At 47.5% G+C, this 25,263-nt stretch overlaps 1 protein-coding gene across 3 annotated transcripts in view; it reads right to left on the reverse strand.

The window, feature by feature from the left end:
* IQSEC1 (IQ motif and Sec7 domain 1) overlaps positions 1–25,263 on the reverse strand; it is a 222,191-nt gene that overhangs the window by 78,064 nt on the left and 118,864 nt on the right. For 2 of the 3 annotated variants that reach the window (XM_006901363.1, XM_006901361.1), the window contains exon 1: positions 6,176–6,243. The exons of the other annotated variant lie outside the window; for it this stretch is intronic. In XM_006901363.1, coding sequence (XP_006901425.1) covers positions 6,176–6,240 — 65 coding nt within the window. In that variant the 5' untranslated portion in view covers positions 6,241–6,243. Of the gene's footprint in view, positions 1–6,175; positions 6,244–25,263 lie in introns of those variants that run through there. 3 annotated transcript variants of the gene reach the window in all.

A 25,263-nucleotide genomic window follows, 5' to 3' on the forward strand; every position in this document is an offset into this window, starting at 1 on the left:
TTTAAATGCTTTCCACATATTAGCTCATTTAGTCATTCCACCCAGTAGCAGAAAAGCAAACATCCTTCACCTCTGTTTTCTAAAATGGGCAAGGATGGACAGACTACGGCTAGATCTCACTGACAAGTCTATTCTGGAGATACTTTCTGTGTGTGTGAACAAGGAACACACTTCCCAGTTGAGGGTTCCTTCCAAATTTCCAACGCATAAATGGTCCTTCTCCCTCCTGTTGTTGTTAAGTGCCATTGAGTTGTAGTGACTCATAGCGACCCGAAACGAAAGACCTGAATGAATACTTGTATAACTTTCATAGTTTGTCCAAGTTCATGGGGTTTCCAGAGGCAAACTATTTTGGAAGTGATGCCACTCCTGCTTCCAAGCTTGTTTTGATCGGGGAGCTCCACCAAACACTGTCCACCTGGGTGACCAATATCACATTTGGTACATCAGTGTCACAGTGTTTAGCATCACAGCAACCACGAGTTACCTCTGTATAGCAAATCGATGGACCAGTGCTATATCACTTAGAAGAATGTATGACCAAAAACAATTAAAACCAAGCCTGAGGGCTGCAGATTAAAATCACCCACCTTTGGCTTGGTAGCATCAATTTCTGTCCATTATGCCAACTGAGCTCTCTCTATATTCTCCCTCCTAGCGGACCAAATTTTACAGCTAACCTGCATGAAGTCCCAAAAATGTCAAAAGCCCCAGACCTGGATTTCCTCATCACAAGGACACTTGGTCACACTACAGCAGGTCAGAGGGCAGTTGGCAGCTGTCCTTCAAGAGCTCATTCCACACTGAGGCTGGGCTGGAGCTTCAAGAAAGATGCTCCTCCTCCTTCAAATCACTGCAAAGGTTAGGGCCAAAGGGCACTGCCTGGAAATCTGCAGGAGCACCTCAAGTAGCAGCTCTGGGTTTGTGGGACTGGAGTGAGATGTGGCAGAAGACCTGGGAGCTGTGGTCAATCAGCTTGCAGGCAAGAAGCTCAACATTTTGGAAACCTTGCTTCTAGGGATGCAACACACTTGTTAGCTAGCTTGGGAAAGATGCAAAGCCTCAATTTACAATGGCCACATGTTTTGTTAAAGATTATTTTGTCTCAGAAGCAGCATAGCCTAGCATAAAGAGCAGAGCCTGAAGCCTGGCTGACTAGGGTTCAAAGTCCAACTCCAGTATTTGCCAATGACAGCCTTCCTACATCTGAAAGACAGCAACAGAAAGCCCTTCCGCATAATTAGCTGTCAGAATTAGGAATTTCACTTTGAGTTCACAAAATGGGAACCATGACTATTATTATACTGACCTTTGAACAAAGAGGAAAAAATAAAACCATTTCCAAACCCCTGTAAGCCAGGAGGTCCGTGCTGTGGTTTGACATCTGGGCCTTAAGCTTAAAGTCAACTATCAGATGTTAGAAGAGGCAAGTCAAGGGAAAATATGGAGGAACAGTCCTTCTCCAGCAAGGAACAGGGAAGCGACAGCCAGGTATGAATACAAGTTTTAAAAGTTAGGGCAGCTGGATGTATAAAGAGACAGGGGTTTCACAAAGAGCTAAGCAGGCTCTAGAACTCTTGACCCGGAAGCCAACCAACAACAAAAGGTAACTGTGAGGAAGTATTTTAATTTAGCAGTCATTTCACGAAAGGGGGATGACAGTAATGATGATCACCACAGCTAGTTCCTAGACAACAACCATTTGTCTGACGGCAGCTAATACGCATTAGTCACCAGGCAAGGCCAAACACCCCTCCAGGAGGTATTTTTGGGCTCATTTAATCAATGAGAAAGCCAATGCTCAGAAAGGTGAGGCACTATATACAGAAGCACACAGCTGCAAAGAGTGAGTGCAAGGGTATCTGTGACCACAAGGGCTGTGCTTCAGGGTGCATTTCACATTATTAAATCTGGTTCCAGGGCCTGGCATGGACTCAAGGAAATGCTGCTGAATGAATGGACACAGAAAAGACAAGGTGGGCGTCTTTGAGTGGTCCACATGTCTCCAGAGAACAAAACATTCCTCAAGTCCAGGAAAGCATACAGGCACTTGTTGTGTGCTGTCAAGTCTGATCCCACTAACAGCTGACCCTCCAGCGAGTTTTCAGAGGCAGTAAATCACAAAGGAGGAGACTGCTCATCTTTCTGTCTCGGAATGGCTGGTGGATTCGAACCATGCAGCTTCTTAAGCACTAGGTCGCCAGAGCTCCAGTTACAGGCACCAGCACACACATTCAATGACGCACACATTCTTTGATGATGCACTGCATGCATTCTGTGGCCAGGTGTTCATCTAGGTGAGCACTGGAGCATGGAGACTGGAGGGACACGCACACATTTCAGGGTACAGCCACAGAATCCAGAGTGCAGGCAGGCCCAGGTGGCATCAAGCCATAGTTTCACCATAAGTGCCATCAATTTTCTTTCAGCTGTGCGAGCTATCAGATTCTCCAAGGCCACACCAATTAATTCTGTAAGAGCCTTAATGGCCTTTTGCCTTACACCAATTTGCTTTGGAGAACCAATGATAAATCACCTTCAACAGCTTTTGAGTTGCTCCGTGTTCATACATATACATACAGATTCTGTTCTCTCTCCTTCACCTCTACCCTCCTCAAGGTACAAACACACAGAGATTCTTCTGGGCTTCCAGTGAGGTCCAAGCCAGGTCCTATTGTCTTGTCTTTCTGCTTACTGGGCTGATATGCCACCCATTATCATAATTCATAGGAAATTCTCAAAAGAGGAAGGGAGACTATCCACAGTGGAAAAAACAGGGTGATAACATGTGTAAATACATATGACCCACCAAGCAAGGGACTTTCAGACATCACATTCTTTGAGTCATTCTGTAGTTTCATCATTCCCTTCCACAGAGGAAATTGGAGTTTAGAGGGGTATGATAATTTGCATAAATTCATAAAGCCTTGCCATACCCATGCCCAAGCTGCCTGGGACTCACAGATTCTCATGAAAACCATCATCCCACTATTTCAAAGAGGCCAGTAACAGACCCCCTGCCTCCGAAACGCCTGTTCAAGCCCTTCCAGAAACACCTATTTGCTTGGTCATCACACTGTTTGACTATGCAGCTGTTAGTTCTACCTGTGTTTCTGAACAAATGTTGTATAAATATTAGCATAACTAGTCCATAGTCCTGCTTTCTTGAGTTAAAGCCTGAAAAGTCCTGGCAAGGCAGGCCGGGCCCTCGGAGATCTTACACTGGTCCCTTGCAGGTTTTACTTTCAGTTGTCTTTCTCAATTCTGGTCGAGTCACTATATTCCCCTCCTATGGCATCATATGTGTGTTAAAGAGAAACCTGCAATTGCGGGGTGGCGTGGGAGCACCAGAAATGGTTATTTCAGGTCGGCTGTCCGCCACAGACCCTGGAGCATACAGGACTCAATCTGGCTGTGTTGTTGTTAGGTACCATTGAGCCTGATCTTTGTTGTTGTGTACCTTAGAATCAGAACTGATTTTCAGAGGCTGTAAGTTTCACAGATGGGAATTTCCCATCCTTCTCCTGTGAAGTAGCTAGTAAATCTGAACTGCATGCTTTTGAGTTGCTAGCTTAATTCCTTCTCAGTAAGTCACCAGAACCCCTGTTCCTCGCTCAGCTTCCAGAGACTGACCTGGTTCTTTCACCTCCCTCCCTAGGCTCCCTTCTGAACCACATATTACACACACCAGAGCAAATGTGACCCACCTGCTCTGAGGGCGAAGGGCAAACTGCAGGCTGTGCCTGAGTGGGGCTCCACACTCTCAGGACACCTGTCCCATGAACAATTAGTTCTGGGGACTGAGGAGCAGCTGCCTCTCACCAGCCCAGACCACAGGAGAGTCCAAGTAGACTCCGCTGTAGCTAAGGAATTTAGATCAGAGACACAGAGGGACTTCCAACGAGAAGGGACATGGAACTAAGAACTATGCAAAAGAGTTGGCCATGGACTTCCCAATCAGAAGTGTGGTGGACAATCGAAAGACTTAGTAGAGTTCAGCTCAGGGAAATGTAGCAGGGGGGACACATCAGCTTGTTTATCAGCGTGTGTTAATGTTTCCCACTAGACTAGTGACTCTATGGGGGAGTTCTGATGGCGCGGTTGCACTGCTAACCCATCAGCTGCGTGTCTCTGGCAGTTCAAATCCACCAGTAGTAAGACGTAAGAAAGGTGACCAGCTTCTTCCCTTTGTGAGTTACAGCCTTGGAAACCAGATGGACAAGTCTCTGTGAGCTAGAACTGACTTGATGGTAGCGAGTTTGAGTTCTGAGCGGCTCTATGACAGAAAAGACTTCAGGGTTTGCTCATTAGAAGGTCAGCGAAAAAGAGATGGGATGACACAGTGACTCCAGGATTGGGCTCAAGTGTGTCAGAGATGATGAGGAAGGCACAGGCCGGGATGGTTCTGAGTCATTGTTCACAGGGTCACTATGAGTTGCATTTGATTTGAAGGCACCTAACAACAACAACATCCCTAACAGGAGTCCTAGTGGCTCAATGGTTAAGTATTCAACCACTAATGGATAGGCTGGTGCTTTGAGCCTACAAGCTGCTGTGGGAGAAAAGACCTGGTGTTCTGTCAAAAAGACTTCTGTAGTTCGGTGTCATTAAGTTGATTCCAACTCATTGTGACCTGACATACAACAGAAGAAAACACCGCTCAATCCTGTGTCATTCTCACAATCTCTGCTGTGCTTAAGATTATTGCTGTAATCACTGTACGGATCCATCTCATTTCAGGGTGACAGCAGAGGAAACTCTATGAGGCAATGCAATGCTGTCACACTGGGCCACTATGAAGCCATACACCATAGCACCACATCTCCAGTGCCCAGGGTATAAGAAGCATTCAGTAAACCACAGGACCTTAGTACTGATGAGATTTAATAACCAACCTCAGCTTGCTTGCCTGCAATATGCCAAAGCACAATAATGCAAATGAGACCCTGGGTGGAAAAGCTACAGGCACCGTACACATGTAGAATATGAATAATGTGGCCCCCACTTTAGGACTGATGCCATCAACTCAAGACAGATGGCCCTGCAGCTGCAGCTTGCCCTGCTAGACATAGGAGGGATGCGCTCTTGGGAGCCCACCCTCGGCCCCACAAGGGGCTTCAGACTTAGAGGCCCTTGGCTGGGGCAAGGTGGGGCAGAGAGGCACATATGCAAGAGACTGTCAATGTAGAATTTCTAAACTTCAAGGCCAAAGAGCTCCAAGTGGGTGCCTGAGCAAGCCAGCCTGTTCAGAAAGTCCCCTCAGCTGCACACCTTTGTTCCTGGAGGGGCCAGCAAACAGTGCGGGGACAGCTGTGCTGAGAGGCGAGAGAGGAAATCAGTATTCTCAGCACACACGTTCTCTCTCTCCCTCTCCATAAATACCAGCCCTTGAATGCTCAGGGAGCCACCCAAACAGAGGCGAGCTGGCCCCTCTCACATATAACACTCAACCATAGCAGGCCCCACCCTGCACCCAGACAGGGGGCACAATGGCTTCCTTGCCCTCACAACCAACACCCCAGCCCTCACAGCAACCCCAGACACTAGCGGCACCCGCCAACTCAACCTCCTCTTGTCCCAGGCACAGCACACTCCTAGGTGCCTAGCTAGCCACCAGGTGACAGGGAAGACTCTGCTGTGCTGTCACACACTCAGACTCCTGCTCAGTTCTGAGCAAACTGAGCTGACAGGCACGGACACACACTCTAGGGGTCCCCGCAAACAGCTCCACCCCACTTTCTCTCCCATCCTCGGTCCAGCTGTCTGTCTTGCTCACACTTTCATGGGCCCATGACGTTTCCTTCTCACAACTTCCCAAGTCCCGCAAACTCCCATCTTAAAGTCACTCTCTCAACACACAAACAACCGTCCTGCCCTGTGACAGTTATCTCACGCAGTCACTTCTCCTGTCACAGCACACACACACACACACACACACACACACACACACACACTCTCTCCTTCCTCTTCTCTCTCACTTGCAGCCCTGGCGGTTCTTAATCACTGCACAAACAAAACCCAGTCTCCTCACAAGCCAGAGACGAGCAGCATACGACAGAGGGGCAGCTGCTGTCCCCCACCTCCAGCGGGCGCCCCCACCCCATTCCAGCCGGCCGGAGACGGCCCTCCCTCCCGCGCCCACCCCACGCCGCTCGGCCCCGCCCGGGGCCCTCACCCGCTGTCAAGCTCCAGCTCGAGCAGAGACTGGGTCCGCTCCGAGTTGCAGTGCAGGCACCACATGGCGGCCGCAGCGGCAGCTGACCAGGGCCCGGCGCCGGGACCCAGGCCCAGGAGAGCGCCGCCGCCTCTTGCCAGCTGCAGCCAGAACCCAGGGCCGACGCCTGGGGAGCAGACCACTCGACACTGACCACGTCGGGTCTCCAGGCCCAGACTCCGCGGGTTCCCCGAGTTTTCGCGCTCAGAGCCCGCCCCTCCGCCGCCGCGCCCGCCCGGCGTAGCGCAAGGCCAGACCGGAGGAATGTGGCCCGGAGGGGGCGGGGCCGGGGGCGGGGCCAAACGGGACAACGGGTGGGGCGCAAGGGGCGTGTCTGCTCGTAGGGGGCGGGGCCGGGCTCAGGGAGGCTGGGCGAGGCCAAATGGAGCCACGGGAGAGGCGTGGGCGGGGACCTTGCGCAGGGGGCGGGGCCGTGCGCAGGGGGCGGGGCCGGCAGAGCGAGGAGGGCGGTGAGGCACAAGGGGCGGGGCTGTGCCCAGGTGTCAGGGGGCTGAGACAAGACAGTGCTACCCACAGGGAGCTGGACAAAACTGAAGGGATGCAGGGCTAAGCAAAGGGAGTAGAGAGCTAGGGGATGAAGATCAGGTCGCCCAGAGGGTGTGCTGAAAGGGGCGGTGCTTAGCTCAGAGGGCGGGGCTTGGCATAGCAGCATAAGAGCAATGGCTGGGAGTAATTCCTAGAGGCTGCAAATTCAGAGGGGTTTTTTTTTTTTAAACCCTAGTAAGAAGCGCTGGGTAAATCATTTAAGAAACTGAATTACATAAAGAAAAATGAGGCATCAAGATTTGAAGAAAACCCCTTCAACAACTTCCAACAAAACCTTGCTTATATTAAGAGTGATGAGGAATTAAAGTATTAAGGAGTAATCAGTGAAGAAAATTTGAAACATTGAAGAAGATAAAAGACTATAGTTTTCAGTATGGATTACATCTCAACATAAAGAAAACAAAAATCTTCACTACTGGGCCAATAATATGACAATAAACAGAAGCTGTAAACAATTTCATTTTCCTTGGATCCCCAATCAACACCTATGGAAGAAGCAGTCGAGAAATCAAATTACATACGGCATTGAGGGAATCTGTCAGGGACCTCTCTGAAGAGCAAGGTTTTCAATTTAAAGACTAAGGCATGCTTGGCCAAAACCGTGGTATTTTCAATTGCTTCACAGGCATATGAAAGTTGGACAATAAACAGGAAGACCATGGAAGAACTGATGCCTTTGGATTGTGGTTTTGGCAGCCTATTAAACACAACATTTAAACCCATTACCTCTGAGTTTGAATCAGTTCATAACTGACCTTCCATCTGGCTGTAAATCACATGGGTGGAGATTCTCCATCTTTCTCTCATGGAGTGGCTGCTGGATTAGAACCACAGGAGAGGCACCAACTTTGGGTTTACAGCACAACTCCCTAGGACTAACTACTCCACCAGAGCTGTCTGAAATATCCCATAGAATGCTAAAAAAGCAAACACTTCTGTCTTAGAAGAGGAATAGGCAGAGTGCTCCTTAGAGACAAGGATGGTGAGACCTTGTCTTGCATATCTGGGCACACTGTCAGAAGAGACCAGCCCTTGGCAAAGGGCGTCCCACTTGGAAAGGTGGAGGGTCAGCAAAAGAGAAAGAGACCTTCAATGAGAAGGATTTATTTACACAGTGAGTGCAACAAGGAGCTTGACCATGGTAGAAATTAAAAGGATGGGGTAGGTCTGGGCAGGTCTCAATCTGTTGTACTAGGTTGCTATCAACTCAACTTACTGCCATCGAGTCAGAATAGAATGAATCTCTAGGAGTTTTGGGGGGAATTTTTTTCCTCCTAGACAGCAGCTGGTGGATTCAAACCTCCCACCTTTGGGTCGGCAGCTCAACTCTTTATCCACCAAGCCACTACCAGGGTTGCTATCAAGGTCAATCCCCTGGTACCTATCAACAACCCTGATGAGGAAGAATAAAGAAACAGTTGACACTTGGTCAAGTCCATGTATGCAAAGTACAACTGAATGACATAGGATATTTAAACTTTGGTGGCACACTGATTAGGATCTTGGCTGTTAAGTAAAAGGGTGGACCCACCAACCACTTGCGAGAAATATGTGGCAGTTGGCTTCCTTAATGATTTACATCTTTGGAAAGTTTATGGGGGAACTTCTACTCTGTGCTACAAGATTATTTGCTGTGGGCCAGAATACATTTACGACAAGAGAGAAACTTTGCAGAAGTAATCACCAGACCTTTCTTCTGAGGTGCCTCTGGGGGGATCTGGCCTGCCAGCATTTCAGGGAATGAGGCACAGCAAATACAAACCCCCAAACCAGTCAACCTGAGCTCACTTGATGGTGCCAACTTCGGACTTTTCTGGTTCTGGCCAAGAGTGGGTCCCATCCTGATGGAGGCTTTTGGGGGCCCTTTGGAGGGATCAGATGGAAACAGCTTCTTCCTTCCTGGACTCCAAAACCCTGCCTTTCATTCACTCAGAGATCCCTTTCAGATCTCCCACAGCAGGCTTAAATACTGAATATTTTAGAGGTCTTCATTGACATTTGGCTTACAAGGCATCATTGTGATCTGGGTGGCATTACATTTGGTCCCATTTTACAACGGAGAAAACTGAGGCTCAGTTTCACTGACACACTTCCTCAGACGCTTTCCCTTACTCGATTCTCTCCCATACCTCTCTCCTCTCAAGTTCTTCATTTATACATTTACTTGTGTCTTGTCTGCCCTGGGGCTCCTTAAAGGCAAGCATGGACCTAGCACCTATAGGACCCATCCATCAGATGTAGTCAGGAGGTGCATCAGTGGACATAGATAAAATTTTCCAGGGTGTCACACCTGTAAGTCTCTCTTCTTGCAGGTCTGGTACCTGCAGGAATCAAGAAGCTACAAACCCAAATTCACTTCTAGCAAGTCAGTTCCTACTCTGTTTTAGTTGTTAGATGTGGACTGTGATTCATAGCGACCCCATGAACGTCAGATCTGAACTCTGCCCTATCCTGTGCCATCCTCATCATCTGTGCCCCACTTGAGCCCATTATTACAGCTAATATGTCAGTCCATTCACTGAGGGTCTCCTCCTTTGCCAGCCCTCCACTTTTCTGAGCATGATGTATTTTTCTAAGGACTGACCCCTCCTAACAACATGCCCAAAGTGTGTGGGATGCAGTTTCATCATTCTTCTTCTAAGGAGCATCCTGGCTGTACCTCCTCCAAGACATACTCGTTCTCCTGGCAGGCCACGGGCTGTTTCGTGTTGTGGTACTGAAGAGGACTACTACATACTCCATTCTGACTCGCAGTGACACTACAGGACAGGGTACGTACAATTACCCCAGAGGGTTTCTAAGGTTGCAAGTCTTTACAAAGCAGGGGCCTCATCTCATATTCCTCTGAATTTTTAACTCGGAGGGAGGAAGCACAAAGGGCCTAATGAATGGATAATCATCCTAGATGGGGACACTGAGGCAGAGGGCAGTGAAGGAAGAGGACTGGACTGGCCTAGCTTATAGCACCAGAAAGACAGTCCCTCAAAGAAAGGAAGCTCTGGTGGCCTAGTGGTAAGAAGCTATGCTGCAAAACCAAAGGCAAGCAGTTTGAATCCACCAGCTGCTCTGCGGGAGGAGGATGGGGACTCTCTTCCTGTGTGATTTACTGCCTCTGAAAACCTGCTGGACATTTATAGTTGACCTATGGGTTGGCCAACTAAAGAGTACTCAACAACTAAACCAATTTAGGATGTCATGGTTTCCCCCTGACTGCCTATTTCCACAGTCCTGTCCTTGGCTTCTGGAATTTTCTTTGCCAAATTAAAAATGAGGAGAGACAAGCAAAGAGGGAAAATATTTGGAAATCATGTGTCTGATAAGGATTGGTCTCAGATCCTTATCAGAGCTCAGCAATAAAAAAAACAAATAGACCAATTTTTTTTAATGGTAAAAGATCTGAATAAACAATTCTCCAGAAACAAAAAAAAACCCCCTCATTGCCACTGAGGTGGAATCAACTGATAGCTGATCCTCCAGCAGGTTTTTGGAGGTTACAAATACCAGTGGAAGAGATCTAGAAACAAACAGATTCAGTGCTTCTCAACATCACTAGTCATTGTCGTTGTGTGCCGCGGTTGGGATCAGCCCAGAGCTGACCTTCCAGGGGTTTTCTGAGGCAGTAAATTAAACGGGAGGAGACTTCCCATCCCTCTCAAGTGGAACAGCTGGTGGATTCTAACTACATGCCTTTGGGATTGCAGCACAAGTTCACTGGGCCACAGAAAAATGCAACTCAAATGAGATACTCACTACCTACAAACAAGCAGGTCTGGAAGGAAAACATCACTAAGTTCCATTGCTCAAAGACCATGAATACATCACACATCTGTCTTGTTTGGAAGGGGACAGGGCTGAAGTTGTCCAGTTATGGGAGGCCCAGAAAATTCCCAACTCTGTCTGAAGCTGCCCTCTAAAAATAGGCTGCAATAAGCGGAGCCAAGAGAATTCCCCCCGTCCAGCTGCTTGGGCGTTCCACACACAGGCCCCGACAGCCTTACACCCAGCTAATCCAGGAATTCCAAAAACTTCTCCAGGCACAGGACCTCCCTCGCCAGCCAGGACGGTCTTGGTGACACAGCTCTGGCTGAATTTAGAAGGAGTTGAATTTCCCTGCTGGCCTTTGAAATACCAGAGGTCAGAGTCCCTGGAAGCCAAACATCTCTTAATTCTTTCATTTTATCTCCCTGCAAAGTGTGCCTCTTGCTTCTGCTCAGATTAACAATTTTGAGGATCATGAGGGGACAGCAAGATAGTGTGAGCAGGAGAGGCACAGGAAGAGAATCCTTCTGTTCAAGTAATCACAATGGATAAATTCTGACATGAACCATTTGGGGAAACTGCTTGGCCTTTGCAGTCTCAAGGATGATCAATCAGCTCCCCCTACCCTAGCAAATAACCTTGTTGTTTAATTTAACTGAATAATAATCCATTCGTTAGCTTGGACTCTGTCCATCTCTTCAGATGGACCAACACGGTGAATACTACATAATAGAGATCCTGAGGATAGTGCAGGACAGGATCTGTTGTTCACAGAGTTAGTATGGGCACCTTACAACAAAAACTGTCCTTCTTCTAAATCCTCATTGGGGGATGCTGCTTTTTGGCTGCAGAAGGTCAAAGACTGTAGCCTTCAATATGGATCAAAGCTCAACACCAAGAAAACAAAGATTCTCACCACTGAGACGATTGGGAGCATCATGATAAAAATACCAGCAGCCAGGAAACCAAAAGACAAATTGCACTGGGACAACCTGCTGTCAAGGACCTCTCCAGAGTACTAAAGAGCAATGATGTTTAAAGAGATTAAAGCGTACCTGATCCACACATCGTCTTCACAATTACCTGCTATGCATGAGAGAGCTGGACAATGACCAAGGATGACAGACGAAGAATTGATGCCTTTGAGTTGTGGTGCTGGAGAAAAGTATAAAACATATACCATGGAGTGGCAAGAGAAAAAGCAGGTCTGTCCTGGAGAGGGTGAAACCAAGCTACTCCTTAGAGGCAAGGATTTTGAAGCTCTGTCTCACATACTTCGGGCACATGGCCAGGAGGGAACAGTCCTGGGAGAAGGACATCATGTTGGGAAAGGTAGAGGGACAATGTAGGAGAGGATGACCCTGGATGAGATGAACTGACACAGTAACAGAGGTAATGGGGATAGGAGCGCCAGAGACAGTAAGATTGGCTCAGAATAGGACAAGATTCAGAGCTACTGTACATAGGTTTGCTCTGAGCTGTAAGTGACTTGATGGCACATAACAATATGGTGAATATGTGAATCTGAGGATGAATTTTATAACTCTGCCCCAGGAGAAGCTCCAAAAATGAGAAGCCATTCAGACTAGACTGTAGGATGTAAGAAAGTCATAAAAATGTTTAGTTCTACCATCTCATCCTGGCTTTCAGACCCAAACTATTTGTCTTGGCTCATTCATTTCACATTCCACAACCTAATGTCTCCATCCCCTTGGCTTCCAACAGCATTCCCACCCTACTCTTCAGCTACCAGACATGTAAAGCTCTCCCATGTACCAAATCTTTCCAGCCTTTCTTCCCAAATCATCAGGATGAAGTGCACCCTCTCGCCACAGAAGTCCGTGACCAGTCTAGCCCTGGCGCATCTGCCAGCCCTTCCTTCTCACCCTCTTCCCTTCTTGCTCACCACAATTCCAGTGATGCTAAGCTGCTTTCAGTTCCCCAAATTCCTCGCAGTGACTGGCTCAGATCTGGGATTCTAGGTTTCAGTTTTGATGTCCTTTCTGCCAGGAAGTCACTCCAAGGCAGTGGTTCATGAAGGCCTAGAGTCCAGGGTAGTCCCTCCTCTCTGCCTGTAGTATCCTGCCCATTAAGAAGCTCGGCTCCAGCTGCAGGCAGAGCTGGGCCTCCCGCACTCCCTGCAGCATCGTGGTGCCTAGTATAGTGCTTAGCACACAGAAGGTGCACAGCAACAAAACAACAAAACATTGACAAACTATAGCTTTGCAAAACAAATTCAATCTGCTTTCTGCTTTTGGTAAGTTTTGTTATAATTGTTTTGTACCATCAAGTCACCTAACAACAACAACCAAGTCAGAACCTACATATTAGCTGACCCTCCAATGGGTTTTCAAAGGCTGTAAATTACACGAGACGAGACTGCCCATCTTTCTCCCTTAGAGCTGCTGGTGGATTCGAACCATATGCCTTTGCGTTGGCAATGCAACTTCCTACTAATAGAGTCACAGATATCTACCTAACATGTACCTAACCATGACTACTTTCATGTTACAACAATGTGGAATAGTGTTAACCAAGATAACACCCTGTGAAGCCATAAATAAATACTTTACATCGAGCTCGTCACAGAAAAGTCTGTCAGCCCCTGAAATAAATGAAGCCCTTCTCAGAGGGAATTTCACATTGTCTCTTGTTGCCCTGGCAAACCCCATGCCAATCATTCAGACCTCCAGTATCCTACTCAGGCCCCGAGAGCAGGATCTAGAAGAGCAGAAACGAAATGCCATGGGAGAGGATGTTGACTGAATCAACAGGGCTAGATCAGGTGAACTTAGGGCAAGAGGACCACAGGAAGGGACAAGCCACTGTAAGCATGGATCTCACACATCTACCACCCCCTGCAGGTGCACAAAGACAGAGGCTGTTTCTAACAGCAGAACACTGCGGTAGCACTCAACATCCTTCACTGCGGACTGGTTAAGCAAATGGCCACACACCCACCAATGACATCTCGGGTTAAAAAGATGGTAGTACAAAAAAAAAAAAAAGATGGTAGTACACCATGCAAAACCATTGGAAAAGAGCATGGGGACACAGCATTAAGAAGAGCAGAACTGAAGTGTGTTCACTTTAAATATGTGTGCTTATGTGGGAGAAGGATGGGCAATTTCCTCCCATGCGATTAACTGTCTCTGAAAACCTGCTGGAGGGTCAGCTACGGGTTGATTCTGACGTGCACACTCTAGCATGCTTATGTCTAACTACAGCATAGGAGCGCGATTAACACAATGGTTAAAGCACTCAACTACTACCTGAAGGTTGGTGGTTCCAACCCACCAGCCACTCTGCAGGAGAAAAGATTTGATTATTTGCTGCAGGAGAGGAAGACCCTGGATGAGATGGGTTGATAGAGTGACTGGGGCAATGGGGGTTAGTGTGTTGAAATTAGGGAGACTGGCTCAGGACAGGGTAGTTATCAGAGGTGCTGTACATAGGACGGGACCTAACAACAACAACAACAAAGATTATAGCCTACAAATCTTTGTAGGGCAGTTTTACCATATCATATAGCTCTGAACTCTATCTTGAGCCAATCTCTGACACACCTACCCCCATTCCTCTAGTTGCTGTGTCAATCCATCTCATCCAAGATCTTCTCCTGTGCTGACCCTCCAGACTGGTCTCCCTCCTGGCCACATGCTCAAAGTATGTGAGACAGAGTCTTCAAATCCTTGCATCCTTGGTTTCACCCTCTCTAGGAGAGACCCGTTAGTTCTCTTGGCAGTCCATAATACGGACCATTATGAAGTAGAATTGACTCAATGCTACCTAAAAACTATAGTCATGACTACTTTTCTCCCTAAACGCTATTTATTTTGTTGCTATGTTGAGCATATGAACATCAAAACGCACATTAACAGTTTGCACACACACAATCTAGCAATGTGATTACATTCTTGGAGTTGTGCTACCATTCTTTTTCCTTGTCTGAGTTGTTCTTCCCTCATTAGCATGAACTCAATTCTCTCAGGTCCTTATTCAAGTTATCAAATTGACCTCATATAGACAGTTCCTAAAAGCGATATATGATAGGGTATTATGGTTATCACAAGAGTCCAGAATTAAGGTTGCACAGTGGAGTGTACTCGGGGCGGGGGTGGGGGTGGGGCTATGGGGGGATTGTATACCAATGAAAGAATTTTTCTTTTACTTTTCAAAGAGAGGAGTGAACTGGGGGGGGGGGTGTGGAGAGGTGGGCAGGGAGAAAAGTGCAACAATGAATGAATGGAAATTCAAAATCTCTGTAAACGTTGATCAAAATTAATAAAACAAAATAAAAAAAAAAGAGCCAAATGTTCAAGACAGATTTCTACTTGTTAAGTTAAATCACTGTTTGGTTGTAAAAAGACATTGTTGTTGTTGTTAAGTGCCATTCAGCAACAGGCAACTCATAGTGACCCTATGAACAAAAGACCTGAACATTTGTATAACTTTCTTCGTTTCTCCAAGTCCACAGGGTTACCGGAGGCAAGCTATTTCAGAAGTGGATGCCACTCCTGCTTTCAAGCTTGTTTTAATTGAGGAGCTCCACCAAACACTGACCACCGTGGATAACCATTATAGTATTTGGCACATCGGGGTCACAGTGTTCAGCATCACAGCAACCACGAGTTACCTCTGTACAGCAAATGAACAGACCAGTGCTATACCATTTAGAAGAATGTTTGACCAAAAACAATTAAAAGCAGGCCTGAGGACTGCAGATTAAAATCACCCACCTTTGGCTTGGTAGCATCACTTTCTGTCCATTAGGCCAAATGAGCTCTCTCTATGTTGCTGTTTGTTGTTAAGTGCAGTCAAGTCGTAGGCGACTCATAGCAACCCGAACAAAAGACCTGAACACTTGTATAATGCTTGTATAGTAAGACATTAGTCGGTATTTTTTGTTTAAGGTTTAAAGATTATCTCAAGGTAATAGTTCAATGGTTTACCCACTGTCTTGGCTCCAGAAAGCCTAGAGTCCTTGAGAATTTAAGATTCTGTTCTGCATTTCCCCTCATCCTATCACAAGTCTTCTAGAGAATGTTCGATCAACCTCTTCAGTAACGGTGACCAGGCACTTACCTAGTTTTTCTGGTCTCATGAAAAAGCAAGTGATGGTTTATGAAGGGAGTTAGTCACAATCCATTTTCTCCTATTCCTGATTCTGATTGGAAGGAAGAGAGGCATCCACTCCCTAAACAAAACGCCTCTGGCAATTCTATTACGTTGATAAATGATGATATAAAAAAAGCTTCAGGCTTTCTGTTCATAGGGTTGCTATGAGTCAAGCTTGACTTGACAGCAATCAACAACAACAACATTCTTGATTCTACCCCTTGGAAGGGAAGACCGCAAGATTTTATCTCATTTACTCTGGACATTTGATCAGAAAGGCTCTGGAGAAAGGACATCATATTTGGTAGCCCAAAACCCTACCCAGCCCACTGTGACTCTGACTCACAGAGGCCCTGGAGGACACAGAGCAGAACTGTCCCATAGAGTTTCCGAGGCTGTCGATCTTTGTAGAAGCAGACTGCCTCATCTTTCTGTCTCAGATTTCATTGGTGGATTTGAATTGGTGACCTTTTCATTAGGCAATGAATGCCTCAACCACAGCACCACTAGAGCGCATGTGCAAAAAAAAGAGGAAAGCCTTCGATGAGATGAATTGACACAGCAGATACCACAATGGACTTGGGATGCTAAGACAAGGACCTTGACAATCAGATAAAGCAGTCCTCATGTGACGGTGGCTTAGAGGTAAGGAGTTGTGTCATCAACCCAAACATACACAGTTTGATTCTGCCAGCTGCTCCGTGTGAGAAAGATGGGAAATCTCCTCACATGTGATTTATAGCCTCTGAAAACCTGCTGGAGGGTTAGCTATGGGCTAGTTTCGACTGGCCGGTACTCAGTAACAACTTAATCTGAGACCTTTAGAAACCAAAGGCATCATCAAAGCCCAGAGCTGCTTACCTATTGTCAGACGAGGAGTCTGAGGCTTAGAGAGGGGTGAGCCCTTCCCCAAGCATGCCAGGCACAGCCAATACCTGGTCATCTGACCTCCTTCCACAGCTCCATCCCCACTGTGATGACCTAAGAAGCCACAGAGTGAGGAAAACTTATAGTTTGGGAATGTAAGGAGTTGCTCTCCTGTGGTCTTGAAATGACACAAAATTCAGACACAGTTGTTTACGTTCTAACAGTTAACAAATGGATGAACACAGCCTGTGAGGGTATTTAGGGAAGGAAGGAGAAGCTGCAGTAACACAGGGTCAGATGCCAGAAGTACTGGAAAGCCTAGCACAGGAGAGGTGCTCAGCGGATAATGAGTGAGCAAAGCAGTCTGAATGATCACCTCCTCCATGAAGCCTTCCCGGACTAGATTCCAGAATATTCCAAACTTCAGTGCTCTCTGCACCCCGCCTCACAGTGAATGTGTGTTCTTGCTACAGTGAATTGGATGCAGTGGAGGTGGTGGCCATGGGATCTGCATATGCTCACTGGGCCCCACCATGCCTGGTTAGCAGTGTGACAGAGCCTGTCCCTCTTGTCCCTCTTCTGGGCTGGGGAGGGTGCTTGGGACTGCCTGTCCTGGAATCCAGGAGCAGGGCCTATGAAAGGCTGACTTGTGCTTTCTAAGTGTGGCTACTTGAGTTATGTGTATCTATTCAAGTGGATGGGGAAATAGCTGTTTCCCAAGCTTCTGGAGGCTTGATAACTTCAGGAAGGTATTCTGAAGCAAAAAGTGAAACTGCTACCTCCATCAGTAAAGGTTCTTCCCTGACAGCTACTCTCCCCTGATGATAGTGCCAATCACACTTCCCATCAGGGTGCCTGCTGGTCCCTCCACTTCAGCCCTCAGACTCAACCCTCCATTCCCTGGGTGGCAGCACAGGAAAATACTGCAAGCAACTGCCTCCCCCTCCCCGCCAGGCATGGCTCCTGGCAAGTGACCTGTAATAACTTCCTCATTGCCAGAGGTCTACATGTGGCCTATAAGCCTGTCCAATTGTGTTCACGCCAAGTCTAAGACACAGCCGAGGCCACTCTCAGTTCTCCAGTCCTACAAGAGAGAGGGCCTCAAGGCCAGGAAGCCTGCTGCAGAGACCCAGACCTACTGTGGACTTTTTGGCCATTTAACAGTTTGCCCAGCTCAGTTTCTTCACATGTAAAAGAGGGCTTCTCTGGGAGGTTACTAAGGCACTTGGCAATGGCATCCTAACACCCCAGGGCAGGCGCACAGGGGCCTCCAGAGCCTGGCAGTCCCTTCTCCCTTCCCTGCTGGAGCTCCAGCTCAGTATCTAAAGTTGAAGAGGGACCAACAGGTGTTCAATGAATGTTCACCCTTTCCAGCCAGAGGTCGCACGTGTGGATGAAAAAGCACATGATTAGGGCATTTCTCATTGGTTAGGACATCTGTCACTGATTAAATTATTGTGTCTCCTTCCCCAAAATACGTGTATCCTAAGTCAAGTCATTGCTGTCGAGTCAATGAGAAGCCACTCACAGCCCACCCTCCCGTGAGTGTTTGGAGGATACAGGAAGTCACAAGGAAGGAGTTACCCATCTCTGTCCTGCAGAGCTGCTGCTGACAGACGCCAGAGAGACGTGGCCTTTGGGTTAGCGGCCAAACCCCCTGTGGACTACGCACAGCTCCGGAATACATGTATACAGTGATATAATATGGAAGTTAGGCACTAACCCCTCACAATTTGTAGGTAGATTAAGGGTGAAACTCAACACTCTGTAATATCGTCAGAGCCCTAATCCAATTTAAAGGGAGCTCACCGACAGTGTGGCCAGTAATACCTTTTCTCTCACTGGAGATAAAACGGGAGGAAATTGAGCCAAGACAGCGGTACCATCAGTACCACTGAAAAATGATGGACAGGAGAGGGGTGAGTCTTTCGGATCCAAGACCCCGGGTGATAAAGCTCTTGGCAAAGGCCAAGACACAGGGAGGGCTGTAGGGACTGCCAGGCCTCGAGATGCTGAAGGAGAAGAGGACTGTCCTCCACAAACAACAGAGAAAGAATTTCCCTGGAGCTGGCGCTTGAGATTTGGACATCTAACCTCTGTGGCTGTAAGAGAATAAATCTCAGCTTGCTAACGTCATTCACTTTGTATCTCGGACACAGAAGCATTTAATAAGCAAAACAGTATCTGATCCCAGGGCCACCTCAGGCTGGATCTGTGATCTGGATTGAGTCGTTTTGTCCATCTGAGCCTCCTTTCCCTTCTACTTGCTCTTCTCATCACTTTCTCACTCCTGGTACCTTTCAAGACAGCCATGGACACCCTTCCCAGCTCAGGTACTGTGGGCCAGGCACTTTATAGCAACGATAACTCTTAGTTCTCAACAATCAATCACCGCACAGATAGACTGAGGCTCAGAGAGGTTGAGGAGATTTGAGCCTGGGTCCACTGATCCTCAAACCATGACCTTAGCCATGAAGTTAGACCCCCATCTGTGAATACACAAGATGTTCTGTGCCTAATGCTTTAAAAGTATCTCAATGAAGTCTTTCAGAAACCTTCTAAGGTAGGTAAGAAGACTGCTGCCATCACCCCATCATTTATAAAAAGGAAACTGAGGCCCAGGAAAGGTGAGGAATTTGCTCTAAGTGACTTTTGACTGCCCAAGTCTGCACTTATAACACTATTCCATTCCGTTTTCAAAGCCTGGCCCCAAAACCATGCATGTAGGAAGACAGTGTCCCCTCTTGGCTGATATGTGATTAACTGAGGCAGTCAGGCTCCTAGCTCCGTCTTTTTAGTGGCTGTGTGGCTTCAGGTAAGTGGTTTTGCATTTCCAAGCTGCCGTCTGTAAAATGGAAATGGGTGACAAGGCCCACCTCTGAGAATTCCATGAGATAGCCAGTGCTGGGCTCTCAACACGTACTCAGCCACCACTGCCCCTCCTAGGATCTTACTCCCAGTCTCAATTCCCTTTGCTCTACTCACGTCATGGGTACATCCCACTTCCTTCCAAAAGGTGTACAGCTGGGGAATAGTGGGAGGACACAGTAGCAGGCTCCAGGGAAAGATGTGGGGCTTTGCCAGCTCCATTGGCCGTCCCAGAAGTGCAGGTGAGGCCAAAGGAGCAGAGAGGTCTTGCCCTGTTCACGTCTCTTCCCCAGCTGTCTGCACCTCTTCACTTCTCCTGAACAAGCACAGCCCATGGAGTCTCCATCTTTCCAGCAAACACCAATGGAGCTCCTTGATAAGAGCGTCCCAGGAGGGTGAGTCCAGGCTCGAAGGAAGTCCTGCAGTTCCACGTCCCACACAGATGGGCTGGGAGGAGACAGAGGCCACACAGGGAGGCACTAAGACAATACACACAGGCAGACAGGGCATATGCGACTCGTGCCAAGTCCTCCAAAGGATCTTCCATTCCAGGTACCCAGAATGGCATGAACAGAAGCTTGGTGAGCTTGGGGAGATATAATTGTGGTTCTGCACTTAAAGCACACCCCATACTTTCTACATCATCGAATTTCCTTTAAAGCCTGCCTTATCGTCTATAATTACCTTGCTTAATTACCTGTTTACTTGTTTACTGTCTGCCTTCCCTACCAGAATGGGGCCCCTGGGCCAAGGACTCTGTTCAGATTCCCAGCACCCATGAGACCTGGTCTGTGATTGGTACAGGATCCGTAGCTGATAAATTGATGCATCCTGTTAACCTGGGCCATTTCTGTGGTTCAAGAACAGCTGGAGAATGAAGCACAGGTACCCTTCCCCTCTCCACGGTCAACCTCGCCTTTCTCACTCTAAGCCGCCTGCCCTTATTCTCACCCCTCCTTATATCATAGGTCCACTCTGGAAGGCGAGGTGAAGAGTGTTATTCAAAGACAACAAGTCTCATTTCCAGGGTGTCGGGAAAGCTCCATATTCAAAGGAACTTGTCTGCTAAGGAATTTGTAAAAAAAAAAAAAGCAACTAAGTGAGTCTCCCTCTGGTAAGATGAATCGGTATCTCTGGCATTCTGGCGTGTCTCTCCTAGCAGCCCTGCTCACAGGGAGGCCCATATGGGTTATGTTGTGCTCAGCACCTCTAAAGTGGGTGGGGAGCCATCAACAAGGAAGCTTTACAACTACCTACTTAGAACAAGAAGCACAAGACGTCTGGCAGCCTTCACGGGAAGGGACATTATGAAACAAACACCCTTATCAGGCCCCTGGACACTTCCTCTGGACTCTTCCTACATTCCTTTCTCCTCACTTGCTCGCACCCCGAGAGCTCCTTGGAGGCAAGAATGATAAAGCTTCGTCTCACAGACTTAGGGCATGTTGCTAGGAGAGGCTATTCCTTGGGATGCATGCTTGGGAGGGTGGAGGGTCAGCAAAGGAGAGTAAGACCCTCAAGGAGGTGGACTGGTCCAGTGACTGTGGCTGTGTGCTCGAGTGTGTCAGGATAAGACCGGTGAAGGACTGGACGTGGACGGCGAAGGACAGGACTGTTGTTCACTGGCTCACCGGCAGTAGTTCTCAACTTGACGACACCTAACAACAATAACAACTCCTTTTCACTATCCTTTTTTAAAGTGTGGCTTAACCCTGAGATGTCAGAAAATTAAAATTGTCTTTCCAGCATCAGAGCTGCCGTTTTCTCTCAGGATCATCGGCAGGTAAATAAAGCGTATTTGAAAGACTAAAAAGAAATAAAGTGTGCGGGGAGATGAAAGGGCGTTCTAAGGGCCGGCTCTGCAGATCTGACCCAGACATCGCCTATGCAGACGAGCGGGCTGGCCCACCCTCGGTGATTCTTAGGGAAATAATTTGCTCAGCCGTAGGCAGGGCATCACACCAGAGCTGGGCTACGGAGGAGGTGCCAAACCCAAGCCCCAGTGGCCACTTCAATGAATAGATGATTTACTTACAACAAGGCATGGATGGGTGGCTGCGCTGCAAATGGATCCCACTAAGTGCTACAAAACAACAGCTTCTCTGGAGAGAGCTAAACACAGCCCGCTGCAATCTTCGTTATTGATTTAAACAGATGCCTCCTTTTGTCCCCAGGGGGAAAAGGCATCCACGGGCTTGGCCCAACTCTGCCAATCTGAAATTAACAGAGGCAGGAGGTGTGTGCTGCCTGGTGATTTGAAGAGATCGATAAACCACATGCTTACTCAGGACACATCATCAGGAAAAGCCAATCATTAGACAAGAACTTTGTATTTGGCAACAGAGAAGAATAGCGAAAGCAAGGGAAACCTTTTCATGATACAGACTGACGCAGTAACCACAGAGGACGTCAGCCCAGCAGCAGGCTCGGGGCTGGTGCACAACTAGGCAGTGTTTTTCATCCTTCCCCCTCCTTTTAGTTTGATGAGCTGTTGGTGTGGACCGTCGGGTCAGAGCCGATCCATAGCTGACCCTTCGAGCGGGTTTTCACAAGCAGTTAATCCCACTGCCCATCCTTCTCCCATGGTGCAGCTGATGGACTTGAACCATGTGCTTTTGGGATTACAGTGCAGCTTCTTGCCACTAGGCCATTTGTACATAAACTCATTAAATTAACTTTTTTTAAAAGAGGGGGGGAAAGATAGAAAAAAGAGAGAATGAAACATCGCACTGCTGGCAGGCCAGAGTTTTGGGGACCTGGTAGCTATGTGGTAAGGAGTTGTACTGCTAACCCAAAGGCATGAGGTTTGAATCCACCAGCAGCTCTGCAGGAGAAAGAGGAGCAATCTCCTCCCGTGTAATTAACTGCCTCTGAAAACCCGCTGGGAGGGTCAGCTATGAGCTGGTTCCGACTTGATGTACAACAATATAGGTATATGTGCTAGTTATTTTTGTCACATTTCATTCTCGTGTATAGTGCTGTATTACATCACAAGTGCTCTCCACCTAAAAGCTTGGCAGTTCAAATCTACCAGCCGCTCTGTGGATCATCTCCTCTCATAAAGAGTTGCAGCTCAGGAAACCTGGCGGAGGGAGGCCATGGGTCGAGCTGGGTTTCACAGCAGTGGTTCGGGTCTCATTTGTTTGTTTGGGTATTCTGTGTCTGATGCTGGTGAGGCCCCCAGAGGATGCACTGTGGAGCCTACACTCAGGAAACATGACTGAGTGAGGGGATGGAGGGATAAACTAACATCCCTGTGTATGCTAAGCTCCTGGTGGCATAGTCTCCGTGGGGCCACACTTGTAACGTAAAGGCCAGGTCTCTCTGGGGTGGTTTGAAGTGCAAAACATTATCAATGATGTTAGTTGTTGTTTTTATGTGCCGTTGAGTCACCTGCAACTCATAACAACCCTATCTACATCAGCCCTATACCGGTACTGCTCTATCCTGTGCCAATCTTATTGTCTCTGGCACATCTACCCCCATTACCCCAGTCACTGAATCAATCCATCTCATCCAGGGTCCTCCTCTCCTGAGCTGTCCTTCCACTCTCCCAAGCATGATGTCCCTCTCTAAGGACTGGAGAGTCCTTGCAACGTGTCCAAAGCATGTCAGATGGAGCTTTAGAATCCTTCCCTCCAAGGAGCAGCCTGCTCTCCCCCTCTCTAGGATGAACCTGTTTGTTCTTCTAGCAGTCCATGGCATATTCAATTCTCTTCTCCAGCACCACAGCTCAAAATCCTGGTATTAGTTAGGTTAGGTATAAATATGCCTTTGGAACTGTACTGACCATTATAGTTTAAGGATATGAGTACAGGTGTTAAACTGACAAATGGTGGACTGTTTGGGATTGTGTGTGAATCTGACTGTCTACGATTTCTTTGGTTTGGATTATGACATAGTAATTGCCTTCATGAGGTTTGAAGTCACGTGGTCATTCTCTTGATGGGATCTGCAAGGAACAGTTGGTTGAGGGTCAGTTTTGTTAGTCATATAGCTTGCATCAAATATACCAGGAAGTCGGGCAGAGCTGGTCTTTTTATTCTGTCTAGATCCTGCATCTAGCTCATCATATCCATGGTCTTGAATCAGCAGCCTATCTTAACTGCTAACCTTGGATGTGTCAGTCTCTATGGTTAAATAATACAAGAGAAGCCTGTGTCCTGAGGTCTGACCCACTGACCATGAACATGCCAGCATTTCTAAGCATGTGAGTTATCTTCTTTAGAGAAATCAATCTCTCTTGCTCTGTCTTTATATATCTGTATCTATATACCTAAATGAGGGTAAAACTCTTGTGGCCTAGTGGTAAGGAGATGTGCTGCCATACCAAAGGCACATGGTTTGAATCCACTAGTTGCTCTGCAAAATAAAGATAAGCCATCTCCTCCGATGTGATTTCTTGTCTCTGAAAACCTGCTGGTGGGTCAGCTATGAGATAGTTCTGACTCAATGGTAAACAACAACAACAACATATGGGGTTATACAAAACTGAGCTTTATGAAGTAAAGAAGCTTGACTTGAGATCCACACAAAGTCCCACTCAGGGTTCCTGGACAATTCACACATGCTTCTCTCTCCACAACACAGTCAGCAGAGGATTTGTTCTCTCTAGCAATTTCCATAAACGACTGCAATTTATGTGTTAATAGCGAAGATATCAAGGTTTGGAACTCCCTGGGGTATAAGAAACACAATTTGTAATTATAAGCACACAACAATTTGCTCAACATGTCATCTCTGTCTGTGGTAATTATTACCCTGGCTAAGAGTAATCCCACATCCAATACATCACCGTGCACACCAATGGAGGAGCCAGGCCGAGCCCAGGCTGCAAGCCGAGCTGCACTCACTCCCTCCTGCAGGGGGCACCGCGAGCAGGACCACCACATGCCGAGTGCATCCAGCTCTCAGAAGCGACTCCACTCTAGCACTGCTTCTGAGACTTACTGGTCCGTCTGGGGACAAGGTCCAGAGACAACAAGCCCTGGGCAGTCACCTCCTCCTTGCTTTCATTAGCAGATTTGGTTTGTATGATTGCAATCAAGGGACTCTAGTTCCGGCCCCTCAGTATCCCTCCAAGAACACCATGGACACAAGACTGTCCTTGCAGGCTCAGCAGCAGTCCCATTCTATGCTTGTCACTCCTCCGGGGGATCTGTGGCCTGCACAGCCAGAGAGAGAGAGGATGTCTTCATTCACAGGAGAGATGGAAGCTCAGGAAGACCAAGCCGCCTCTTCAAAATCACACAACCAGAACATGGTGGAGGGCTGGCGACAGGCTCTATCTTGGACAAAGGAGGCGCAGGTGGACAGGCTCAGAGGCCACACAATGGACTCATGACAGCATGGAGTCACCTTTGGAGAGTCAGCCTTCACTGAGGACCTTTCAGAGGCTCCCAGCGCCACCAACCAGAGATTGTTGCCAGAACTTTCCAACTGCAACTAAAGGGGCAAAAAGCTAGTATGTGTGAGGGAGCTCTGGTGGCTTAGTGGTAAGGAACCATGCTGACAACTCAAAGGTACATGGCTCAAATCCACTAGCTGTTCTGAGACAGAAAGATGAGCAATCTCCTTCTGTGTGATTTACTGCCTTTAAAAACCTACTGGAGAATTATCTGTGAATCAGTTCTGACTTGAATGGTAATCAGTAACAGACATACAGAAGTATGTCTGGGTGCTTTTATGTATACTGTTGTTGTTGTTGTTGTTGTTATGTGCCGTTGAGTCATAGATGACTCATAGCAACCGTAAGAACGAAAGACCTGAACACCTGTATAACTTTTCTTTGTTTCTCCAAGTTCATAGAGTTTCCAGAGGCAAGCTATTTCGGAAGTGGAGGCCACTCCTGTTTCCAAGCTTGTTTTGAT

Source organism: Elephantulus edwardii, unplaced genomic scaffold (assembly GCF_000299155.1).
Source record: "Elephantulus edwardii isolate Elephantulus edwardi_28Jun2011 unplaced genomic scaffold, EleEdw1.0 scaffold00322, whole genome shotgun sequence".
Taxonomy (NCBI): domain Eukaryota; kingdom Metazoa; phylum Chordata; class Mammalia; order Macroscelidea; family Macroscelididae; genus Elephantulus; species Elephantulus edwardii.